The sequence below is a fragment of the Conger conger genome, chromosome 3 (genome assembly GCF_963514075.1).
Source record: "Conger conger chromosome 3, fConCon1.1, whole genome shotgun sequence".
In the NCBI taxonomy this organism is placed as follows: Eukaryota; Metazoa; Chordata; class Actinopteri; order Anguilliformes; family Congridae; genus Conger; species Conger conger.
In genome coordinates, this window is record NC_083762.1 from 1,245,003 (window position 1) to 1,257,502 (window position 12,500).

A 12,500-nucleotide genomic window follows, 5' to 3' on the forward strand; every position below is an offset into this window, starting at 1 on the left:
CGCTGGGCTCCTGAGCCCAAACACACACTACCACTGGGCTCCTGAGCCCAAACACACACTACCGCTGGGCTCCTAATAACACACACTACCGCTGGGCTCCTGAGCCCAAACACACACTACCACTGGGCTCCTGAGCCCAAACACACACTACCGCTGGGCTCCTGAGCCCAAACACACACTACCACTGAGCTCCTGAGCCCAAACACACACTACCACTGGGCTCCTAATAACACACACTACCGCTGGGCTCCTGAGCCCAAACACACACTACCACTGGGCTCCTGAGCCCAAACACACACTACCGCTGGGCTCCTGAGCCCAAACACACACTACCGCTGGGCCTCTGAGATAACACACTACCACTGAGCTCCTGAGATAACACACACTACCGCTGGGCTCCTGAGATAACACACACTACCGCTGGGCATCAGAGCACTCTGGAGAAACAGTGACTAACATGATCTCAGATAATGTTGTCTGTAGGTTTCTGGTTCAAGCCCCAGTGTTGCCACAATAAGATCAGTAGCGAGGGGGAGGCGCCAGACGGCACGAAGTAGCAGAACGGAGGGGTCTTGTTGGTGTATAGGTCTTGATAAGGGATTGAATATACACAGGGGCTGATCCTTTAACTGCCTGGTACGCAAGCACCAAAGTTTTAAATTTGATGCAAGCCATAACAGGCAGCCAATGGAGGTTGCTGAGCAGGGGGGTGACATGTGAATGTCTGGGAACATTGAATACCAGACGGGCTGCAGCATTCTGGATCAGTTGTAGGGGTCTGATGGCAGATGCTGGAAGGCCAGCCAGCAGAGAATTGCAATAGTCCAGGCGGGACAGGACCATTGCTTGAACAAGGAGCTGAGTGGAGTAGGTGGTGAGGAAGGGTCGGATTCTCCGGATGTCGTACAGGAAGAACCTGCACGCCCGGGTCACCGTAGCGATGTTCTCGGAGAAGGACAGCCTGTTGTCCATCACCACTCCCAGGTTTCTTGCTCTGGGGGATGAGGTCACTGTGGTATCCCCTAGTGAGATGGAGAAATCAGAGAAGGGAGAGGTTAAAGCAGGGATGAAGATTACCTCCGTCTTACCTGGGTTGAGCGCTAGATGTTTATTTTCTTTTGTCCAAAGTGCCTTACAGTTGATTAGACTAAGCAGGGGACAATCCCCCCTGGTGCAATGCAGGGCCTTGCTCAAGGGCCCAACAGCTGTGCGGATCTTATCATGGCTGCACCGGGGCTTGAACCGCCCACCTTCCGGTGTCCCAGTCACGCACCTGAGCCGCTTGGCTCCAGGCCACCCCCCCCGGTTCTTACCCCCCTCCCTCCCCCCCGTGCCCCCCCTGTCCCAGGACGGCCATGTTGAAGTGGCTCGGCTGCTCCTGGACAGTGGGGCGCAGGTCAACATGCCCGCCGACTCCTTCGAGTCCCCGCTGACGCTGGCGGCCTGCGGAGGCCACGTGGAGCTGGCCGCCCTCCTCATCGAGAGGGGAGCCAACCTGGAGGAGGTGAACGACGAGGGCTACACCCCGCTGATGGAGGCCGCCCGCGAGGGCCACGAGGAGATGGTGGCGCTGCTGCTGGCCCAGGGTGAGTCCCTCCCCAAATACCCCCAATACCCCCCCCCCCACAGGGTGAGTCCCTCCCCAAATACCCCCAATACCCCCCCCCACAGGGTGAGTCCCTCCCCAAATACCCCCAATACCTCCCCCACAGGGTGAGTCCCTCCCCAAATACCCCCAATACCCCCCCCCCCCCACAGGGTGAGTCCCTCCCCAAATACCCCCAATACCTCCCCCACAGGGTGAGTCCCTCCCCAAATACCCCCAATACCCCCCCCCCCCACAGGGTGAGTCCCTCCCCAAATACCCCCAATACCCCCCCCCCACAGGGTGAGTCCCTCCCCAAATACCCCCAATACCCCCCCCCCCCACAGGGTGAGTCCCTCCCCAAATACCCCCAATACCCCCCCCCCCCACAGGGTGAGTCCCTCCCCAAATACCCCCAATACCCCCCCCACAGGGTGAGTCCCTCCCCAAATACCCCCAATACCCCCCCCCCCCACAGGGTGAGTCCCTCCCCAAATACCCCCAATACCCCCCCCACAGGGTGAGTCCCTCCCCAAATACCCCCCCCCCACAGGGTGAGTCCCTCCCCAAATACCCCAAATACCCCCCCCACAGGGTGAGTCCCCCGTCAGACGGAGGGGTTGGTGTAGTAATCACAGTAATAATAACAGTGATATTAATAATAACAGTAGTAACAGTGATATACTGTGGCGCAGGGGCGAACATTAACGCACAGACGGAGGAGACGCAGGAGACGGCGCTGACGCTGGCTTGCTGCGGGGGGTTCCTGGAGGTGGCCGACTTCCTGATGAAGGCTGGGGCGGACATGGAGCTGGGCTGCTCCACCCCCCTCATGGAGGCCGCCCAGGAGGGCCATCTGGAGCTCGTCAAGTACCTGCTGACCGCAGGTGAGGCTGCGCCTCGTTACGGCGGCCACGGTTACCTGCACCTGAGTGGGCGGGGTCATGAGTGTGTGGGCGACATGGCTCAGGCAGTAAGAGCAGCCGTCTCATTGGCTCAGGCAGTAAGAGCAGTCATCTGGCAGTAGGAGGGTTGCCGGTTCGATCCCCCGCCCGGGCTGTGTCGAAGTGTCCCTGAGCAAGACAGCTAACCCCCAAATGCTCCTGACGAGCTGGTCGGTGCCTTGCATGGCAGCCAATCGCCGTCAGTGTGTGAGTGTGTGTATGAATGGGTGAATGAGAAGCATCAATTGTACAGCGCTTTGGATAAAGGTGCTATATAAATGCCAACCATTTACCTTGTGTGTGTGTGGGGGCGGAGTCCGTGGTTCTTCTGTACCTTGGGTAGAAGTGTTTGAGCTAGTGCTGCCGTTTATGGAGCTGTATAATCGCTGAGTTTCATGTTGTACTGATTTTATTTACCTGTCCTTGGCTCTGTTATAATGGGGTTCAGGTTATTTTTGGTTTTGGGGATCCTGTTAGTTGGAGATTTTGGGGTGCGCTGCCCCCTGCCTTCTGACCCCTGGGCTCTGTGCTGGTCTCCAGGGGCGAACGTCCACGCTACCACGGCGACGGGCGACACAGCGCTGACGTACGCCTGCGAGAACGGACACACCGACGTGGCCGACGTGCTGCTGCAGGCCAGAGCAGACCTGGTGAGAGTCTGACTGCTCTTTACTGCTCTTTACTGCTCTTTACCCCCCCTTACTGCTCTTTACTGCTCTTTACTGCTCTTTACCGCTCTTTACCCCCCCTTACTGCTCTTTACTGCTCTTTACTGCTCTTTACCCCCCTTACTGCTCTTTACTGCTCTTTACTGCTCTTTACCCCCCTTACTGCTCTTTACTGCTCTTTACCCCCCTTACTGCTGTTTACTGCTCTTTACTGCTCTTTACCCCCCCTTACTGCTCTTTACTGCTCTTTACCCCCCCCTTACTGCTCTTTACCCCCCTTACTGCTCTTTACTGCTCTTTACCCCCCCTTACTGCTGTTTACTGCTCTTTACCCCCCCTTACTGCTGTTTACTGCTCTTTACCCCCCCTTACTGCTGTTTACTGCTCTTTACTGCTCTTTACCCCCCCTTACTGCTCTTTACTGCTCTTTACCCCCCTTACTGCTCTTTACTGCTCTTTACCCCCCCTTACTGCTGTTTACTGCTCTTTACCCCCCCTTACTGCTCTTTACTGCTCTTTACTGCTCTTTACCCCCCTTACTGCTCTTTACTGCTCTTTACCCCCCCTTACTGCTCTTTACTGCTCTTTACCCCCCCTTACTGCTCTTTACTGCTCTTTACACCCCCTTACTGCTCTTTACTGCTCTTTACCCCCCCTTACTGCTGTTTACTGCTCTTTACCCCCCCTTACTGCTGTTTACTGCTCTTTACCCCCCCTTACTGCTCTTTACTGCTCTTTACTGCTCTTTACCCCCCTTACTGCTCTTTACTGCTCTTTACCCCCCCTTACTGCTCTTTACCCCCCCTTACTGCTCTTTACTGCTCTTTACTGCTCTTTACCCCCCTTACTGGTCTTTACTGCTCTTTACCCCCCTTACTGCTCTTTACCCCCCCTTACTGCTGTTTACTGCTCTTTACCCCCCCTTACTGCTCTTTACTGCTCTTTACTGCTCTTTACCCCCCTTACTGCTCTTTACCCCCCCTTACTGCTCTTTACTGCTCTTTACCCCCCCTTAGTGCTCTTTACTGCTCTTTACACCCCCTTACTGCTCTTTACTGCTCTTTACCCCCCCTTACTGCTCTTTACTGCTCTTTACCCCCCCTTACTGCTCTTTACTGCTCTTTACCCCCCCTTACTGCTCTTTACCCCCCTTACTGCTCTTTACTGCTCTTTACCCCCTCTTACTGCTCTTTACTGCTCTTTACCCCCCCCTTACTGCTCTTTACTGCTCTTTACCCCCCCTTACTGCTCTTTACTGCTCTTTACCCCCCCTTACTGCTCTTTACTGCTCTTTACCCCCCCTTACTGCTCTTTACTGCTCTTTACCCCCCCTTACTGCTCTTTACCCCCCTTACTGCTCTTTACTGCTCTTTACCCCCCCTTACTGCTCTTTACTGCTCTTTACCCCCCTTACTGCTCTTTACTGCTCTTTACCCCCCTTACTGCTCTTTACTGCTCTTTACCCCCCCTCACTGCTCTTTACTGCTCTTTACCCCCCTTACTGCTCTTTACTGCTCTTTACCCCCCCGTACTGCTCTTTACTGCTCTTTACCCCCCTTACTGCTCTTTACCCCCCTTACTGCTCTTTACTGCTCTTTACTGCTCTTTACCCCCCCTTACTGCTCTTTACTGCTCTTTACCCCCCTTACTGCTCTTTACTGCTCTTTACCCCCCTTACTGCTGTTTACTGCTCTTTACCCCCCCTTACTGCTCTTTACTGCTCTTTACCCCCCTTACTGCTCTTTACTGCTCTTTACCCCCCCTTACTGCTCTTTACTGCTCTTTACCCCCCCTTACTGCTCTTTACTGCTCTTTACTGCTCTTTACACCCCCTTACTGCTCTTTACTGCTCTTTACCCCCCCTTACTGCTCTTTACTGCTCTTTACCCCCCCTTACTGCTCTTTACTGCTCTTTACCCCCCCCTTACTGCTCTTTACCCCCCTTACTGCTCTTTACTGCTCTTTACCCCCCCCTTACTGCTCTTTACTGCTCTTTACCCCCCCTTACTGCTCTTTACTGCTCTTTACCCCCCCTTACTGCTCTTTACTGCTCTTTACCCCCCCTTACTGCTCTTTACTGCTCTTTACCCCCCCTTACTGCTCTTTACCCCCCTTACTGCTCTTTACCCCCCCTTACTGCTCTTTACCCCCCTTACTGCTCTTTACTGCTCTTTACCCCCCCTTACTGCTCTTTACTGCTCTTTACCCCCCCTCACTGCTCTTTACTGCTCTTTACCCCCCTTACTGCTCTTTACTGCTCTTTACCCCCCCGTACTGCTCTTTACCCCCCCTTACTGCTCTTTACTGCTCTTTACCCTCCCTTACTGCTCTTTACTGCTCTTTACCCCCCCTTACTGCTCTTTACTGCTCTTTACCCCCCCCTTACTGCTCTTTACCCCCCCTTACTGCTCTTTACTGCTCTTTACTCCCCCTTACTGCTCTTTACTGCTCTTTACCCCCCCTTACTGCTCTTTACCCCCCCCTTACTGCTCTTTACCCTATACTGCTCTCCTCCCTTTCCCTCTTTCTCTTTACTCCTCTCTCGCTCCTGCTTTATTCTTCTACTGTCGTATCTCACACATTGATATTGTAATAATCTTTATTGGTATGATGAGCACACAGCTTACAGTGACTGGCACTAACTACACTACAATCATCTGAATAAATATAATACAGAAGGGAGAAATAAAATTCTACTTCTAGTGGATATCACATTCAAAATGGCAATGAACTGTTGTGGTGTGGATGTTCCCCTCCCTCTGATTGGCTGTGTGTGTCCCACAGGAGCACGAATCGGAGGGGGGCAGGACGCCCCTGATGAAGGCGGCCCGGGCGGGACACCTGTGCACTGTGCAGTTCCTCATCAGCAAAGGTGATGCCCTGCCCCGCCCTGCCTCGCCCCATCTACGCCCCTGCTTCCCCCTGCCTCGCCCTGCCCCGCCCTGCTTCCCCCTGCCACGCCCCATCTACACCCCTGCTTCCCCCTGCCTCGCCCTGCTTCCCCCTGCCCCGCCCTGCTTCCCCCTGCCTCGCCCTGCTTCCCCCTGCCCCGCCCTGCTTCCCCCTGCCTCGCCCTGCTTCCCCCTGCCCCGCCCTGCCCCGCCCTGCTTCCCCCTGCCTCGCCCTGCCCTGCCCCGCCCTGCCTCGCCCTGCCTCGCCCTGCCCTGCCCCGCCCTGCCCTGCCTCCCCCTGCTTCCCCCTGCTTCCCCCTGCCACGCCCTGCTTCCCCCTGCCTCGCCCTGCTTCCCCCTGCCCCGCCCTGCCCCGCCCTGCCTCCCCCTGCCACGCCCATGCCTCGCCCTGCCACGCCCTGCCACGCCCTGCCCCGCCCTGCTTCCCCCTGCCTCGCCCTGCTTCCCCCTGCCCCGCCCTGCCCCGCCCTGCCCCGCCCTGCCTCGCCCTGCCCTGCCCCGCCCTGCCCCGCCCCGCCCCGCCCTGCCTGGGCCACATCCTGCTCCTAGATTCCAGGCCTGTGTTCAAACGGCATCTGTTTTGGATTCTGTGCTCTAATGATCTCTTGCCTCCTGGATTTACGGGAATAGGCGGGAATTTAATTTGTTCCGATACACCAGGCAAGCTTCGTCAAATTTAGAGGTATTTGAATCCAAAGCAAATACTATTTGAAGCCAGGTCTGTTAGGTTCTAACCTGAGATATTTCGCAGTGACATCGATCACACATTCAGAACCTGGCATGCGCGCGTACTGGTGCCTGAGACTCAAAGTGTAAGATGCGCTGATTTTGTATTGCCATTGTTTAGAGAAACCTATTTGCATACTTTCAGAGTTAAAAGTAATTTCTTTATTTTCCAGCGTCATGTAAAAACAGTGAACCAGAATGGTGTGTGTGTCAGCCTTTTGATAGACCTTGTACTGCTCCATAGTGCGTGTTGTCCTGGGGGGTTTGTGATGCGGTTTGGTGTGTGAGATCCTGGCTGTTTAACCGATCGCTGTGACCCCCCCCCAGGTGCGAATGTGAACAAGGCCACGTCCAATAACGACCACACGGTGGTGTCTCTGGCCTGCGCTGGGGGGCACCTCACTGTGGTGGAGCTGCTGCTGGCACACGGAGCCGACCCCACCCACAGACTAAAGGTACAATAACACCACCCCCTATACCCACCCCCTATCCCCACCCACAGACTAAAGGTACACACCCCCTATACCTGCACCTATACCAAACCCTACCCACAGACTAAAGGTACACACACCCTATACCTGCACCTATACCAGACCCTACCCACAGACTAAAGGTACACACACCCTATACCTATACCTAACCCCACCCACAGACTAAAGGTACACACCCCCTATACCTGCACCTATACCAAACCCCACCCACAGACTAAAGGTACACACCCCCTATACCTGCACCTATACCAAACCCTACCCACAGACTAAAGGTACCCACACCCTATACCTGCACCTATACCTAACCCCACCCACAGACTAAAGGTACACACCCCGTATACCGGCACCTATACCTAACACCACCCACAGACTAAAGGTACACACACCCTATACCTATACCTAACCCCACCCACAGACTAAAGGTACACACCCCCTATACCGGCACCTATACCTAACACCACCCACAGACTAAAGGTACACACACCCTATACCTATACCTAACCCCACCCACAGACTAAAGATACACACCCCCTATACCTGCACCTATACCAAACCCTACCCACAGACTAAAGGTACACACACCCTATACCTGCACCTATACCAGACCCTACCCACAGACTAAAGGTACACACACCCTATACCTATACCTAACCCCACCCACAGACTGAAGGTACACACCCCCTATACCTGCACCTATACCAAACCCCACCCACAGACTAAAGGTACACACCCCCTATACCTGCACCTATACCAAACCCTACCCACAGACTAAAGGTACCCACACCCTATACCTGCACCTATACCTAACCCCACCCACAGACTAAAGGTACACACCCCGTATACCGGCACCTATACCTAACACCACCCACAGACTAAAGGTACACACACCCTATACCTATACCTAACCCCACCCACAGACTAAAGGTACACACCCCCTATACCGGCACCTATACCTAACACCACCCACAGACTAAAGGTACACACACCCTATACCTATACCTAACCCCACCCACAGACCAAAGATACACACCCCCTATACCTGCACCTATACCAAACCCTACCCACAGACTAAAGGTACACACACCCTATACCTATACCTAACCCCACCCACAGACTAAAGGTACACACCCCCTATACCGGCACCTATACCTAACCCCACCCACAGACTAAAGGTACACACCCCCTATACCGGCACCTATACCTAACCCCACCCACAGACTAAAGGTACACACCCCCTATACCTGCACCTATACCTAACCCCACCCACAGACTAAAGGTACACACACCCTATACCTAACCCCACCCACAGACTAAAGGTACACACCCCCTATACCTGCACCTTTACCTAACCCCACCCACAGACTAAAGGTACACACCCCCTATACCTGCACCTATACCTAACCCCACCCGCAGACTGAAGGTACACACCCCCTATACCTGCAACTATACCTAACCCCACCCACAGACTAAAGGGACACACGCCCTATACCTGCACCTATACCTAAACCCACCCACAGACTAAAGGTACAATAACACCACCCCCCTCCCCCCCCCCCCCCCTAACCCCACCCACAGACTAAAGGTACATACACCCTATACCTGCACCTATACCTAACACCACCCACAGACTAAAGGTACACACCCCCTATACCTGCACCTATACCTAACCCCACCCACAGACTAAAGGTACACACACCCTATACCTGAACCTTTACCTAACCCCACCCACAGACTAAAGGGACACACATACCCGAACCCCCAACCCGAACACCACCCACAGACTCAAGGTACACCTGTTTTACCTGGACAGAAAAGTCACAACGTTTAGTGTTCTTGTTTTGCTAACTGTGACGTGTGTTGTCAGTGTAAGATGGAGGTGATGATGAGTAACTAAAATGGCTGCCGGTTTCCCCTGCAGGACGGCTCCACCATGCTGATCGAAGCTGCTAAGGGAGGTCACACCAACGTGGTGTCCTACCTGCTAGACTACCCAAACAACATCCTCTCAGTCCCCGCCCCCGACCTGTCCCAGCTCACGCCCCCTTCTCACGACCAGTCTCAGGTGAGGCCACGCCCCCTCGCCACAGACCGCTGGTGCATTGTGGGATTGATGCACAAGCTGCTTGGTTATTTGTGCATTGAGCTGCTTTCCGTATATCTTGTGTATAACACTGGTTTCTCTCCTGCCCATATATACACACACTCACCTACTCTGACTCACACACACACACACACACGCACACACACACACGCACACACACTCATGCATACACACACACGCACACTCTCCCACACTTGTGCGTACACACACGCACACACACTCATGCATACACACACACACACATGCATACACACACACACACTCACACACACTTGTGTGTACACACACACACACACACACACACACACACAGGTTCCTCGTGTCCCATTCCAGGCCCTTGCCATGGTGGTGCCCCCCCAGGAACCCGACAGAGTGCCCACCATCAGCGCCCACCCCCCCGTCACCAGCAAAGGTGTGTGAGAGTGTGTGAGAGTGTGTGAGAGTGTGTGAGAGTGTGCGAGTGTGAGAGAGAGAGCGAGAGAGTGCTGTATCTGTGCCTCTACGTGTAATCACAGAACTTCAGACACCAGGGTTCGGCAGAAACAGTCGATGAACAGAGATCTTTCTCCAAGTGTCAGGCTGCTGTCATTATTGCAGAATTTAACTGGTAATGTTACGTCTTGAATTCTGATAAACGACAACCATACTGCCAGGGACTGGCTTTCACTCAGGATTGGAGTTTGGTTTCTGGAGTTTAATTTTGAACATTTGGAAGGCTTTAGGTTTTGGTTCACTTCACTTATTTTATATTTGCACCCAAGTAAATCCCAGTCCACACTGAGAACTATAACTATGGCTAGAACAATAACAATGAGACCATCCACTCTGATGAACGATAACGTTCTGTAAATAGCCTTTCGGTTATGCCACCTGCCATTTTGAAAGTGATGCCCTGTAAATTTGGATGGATTTTGATTGGATGTCAGTGTTTTTGTCGTTAATGTAGCTGGGGAAATAAATCGTTTTGAAAGTGATTCCTACTATATCGTTTGTCACTGTTGTCGTTATAGTTGTAGTGTGGACTTTTTTTAAAGGACATAAATATATAGTCATAGTTCTCGGTGTGAATGGGCCTTAAAGGTGCAATTGGTAAGATTGTTGTTACAAGGCCGTTCTAAATCCCTCCCTATCACTGAAAAGGGCTCACTGGCATGTTGGCTCACAGTATGCCGTTGACGGGCCGGCACTCTGTTCCAAAACATCGTACAGCTGTACAATAATTTGAGCTCATTGGTTGAAAATTGGTTCTAATAGGCACAGCCAATGGTGTTTCAGCGTCAGCGTGTTCACAGAGGTGGGGGAGGGGTAAACAGTGTTGTGGTTTCCTGCTGCTGTACCTCTCTTGACCGTTAGACGTCGGAAATGTTTTGGTGCTGAGTGCCAACCCAAATTTAAGGACTATGAACACAGGTGGAGTCAACATGCCAGTGAGCTTTTTTTCAACGATGGGAAGAGACTTACTTGTAACAGTGTTTTAACGCAAACATTTAACCTATTGTAACGTTAAGCCACTTTATCGATCCCAATTAATCTGAGGGGTCATTTAACTCTGCTCTGCGCTGTGTGCCCAGGCTCCTCCAAGCAGAGACCCGGCCCCCTGCAGGCGGCGTGCGGTACTGCGGGGCGGCCCGAGCCGGACCCCCTCCCGCCCTTCCACCCGTACCAGCCGCTGGAGTGCATCGTGGAGGAGACGGAGGGCAAGCTGAACGAGCTGGGCCAGCGCATCAGCGCCATCGAGCGCGCCCAGCTGCAGTCCCTGGAGCTCATCCAGGGGGAGCCGCTCACCAAGGACAAGATCGAGGAGCTGAAGAAGAGCCGCGAGGAGCAGGTGCAGAAGAAGAAGAGGATCCTGAAGGAGCTGCAGAAGGTGGAGCGGCAGCTGCAGCTCAAGACCCAGCAGCAGTTCACCAAAGAGTACATGGAGGCCAAGGGCCTGGCGGATGACCCGGGCCAGAACACCGGCCCCCGGCCCCCGGGGCCCCTGCCCCCGCTGCCCCCGCACCACCCCGACACGGATGAGGAGGGCCGCTGCGGCGATGAAGAGGAGGAGGAGGAGGAGGAAGAGGACGACGATGACGAAGACGACGATGAAGACGACGAGGAGGATGATGATGAGGATGCGGAGGAGGAAGAGCAGGCGGATGTCGACGACTACGCCAAGCTCCCGCAGGTGGACACCATCCTGTACCGGGATGGGCAGCCCCCTCCTCCGCCCCCTCCCCCCCCACAGCAGCCCTCGTCCCCCCCCCCTCTGCTGCAGCCCGGCTTCCTGCCCATCCAGCCGCTTCCCCTCCAGCAGAGCACCGACTGCCCCTGCAGCGCCGGCCCAGACCTGCAGAGGGCGCTGGTCAGCACTGTCACCCCCGATCTGCAGAGGGCGCTAGTGAGCAACAATAACACACCAGACCTGCAGAGGGCGCTGGTCAGCAGTGCTACCCCAGACCTACAAAGGGCACTAGTGAGCAACAATACCACCCCAGACCTGCAGAGGGCGCTGGTCAGCAGTGCCACCCCAGACCTGCAGAGGGCGCTGGTCAGCAGTGCCACCCCAGACCTGCAGAGGGCGCTGGTCAGCAGTGCCAGCCCAGACCTGCAGAGGGCGCTGGTGAGCCAGCAGATGCTGGGACAGGCACAGGGGCTCCTTGCTCAGGCGCCCGACGGCCTCATGGTGGCCACGCCCGCACAGACGCTCACCGACACGCTCGATGACATCATGGCTGGTGCGTCCGTCAATCACGCCGTCCCTTCTGTAGTCACACAGCCACACCACGTTCACTGAACACACACACTCGCACGCTGCTGTCCTGTGGCCACACACACACTCACACGCTGCTGTCCTGTGGCCACACACACACTCACACGCTGCTGTCCTGTGGCCACACACACACTCACACGCTGCTGTCCTGTGGCCACACACACACTCACACGCTGCTGTCCTGTGGCCACACACACACTCACACGCTGCTGTCCTGTGGCCACACACACACTCACATCCTGCTGTCCTGTGGCCACACACACACTCACACGCTGCTGTCCTGTGGCCACACACACACTCACACGCTGCTGTCCTGTG

At 54.9% G+C, this 12,500-nt stretch overlaps 1 protein-coding gene across 1 annotated transcript in view; it reads left to right on the forward strand.

Annotated features, from left to right (window-relative positions):
* LOC133124891 (ankyrin repeat domain-containing protein 17-like) overlaps positions 1–12,500 on the forward strand; it is a 72,985-nt gene that overhangs the window by 24,901 nt on the left and 35,584 nt on the right. Inside the window, exons 8-15 of the mRNA XM_061236440.1 lie at positions 1,349–1,586; positions 2,281–2,472; positions 3,070–3,179; positions 5,982–6,069; positions 7,163–7,290; positions 9,245–9,388; positions 9,740–9,839; positions 10,999–12,147. Coding sequence (XP_061092424.1) covers positions 1,349–1,586; positions 2,281–2,472; positions 3,070–3,179; positions 5,982–6,069; positions 7,163–7,290; positions 9,245–9,388; positions 9,740–9,839; positions 10,999–12,147 — 2,149 coding nt within the window. The remainder of the gene's footprint in view (positions 1–1,348; positions 1,587–2,280; positions 2,473–3,069; positions 3,180–5,981; positions 6,070–7,162; positions 7,291–9,244; positions 9,389–9,739; positions 9,840–10,998; positions 12,148–12,500) is intronic.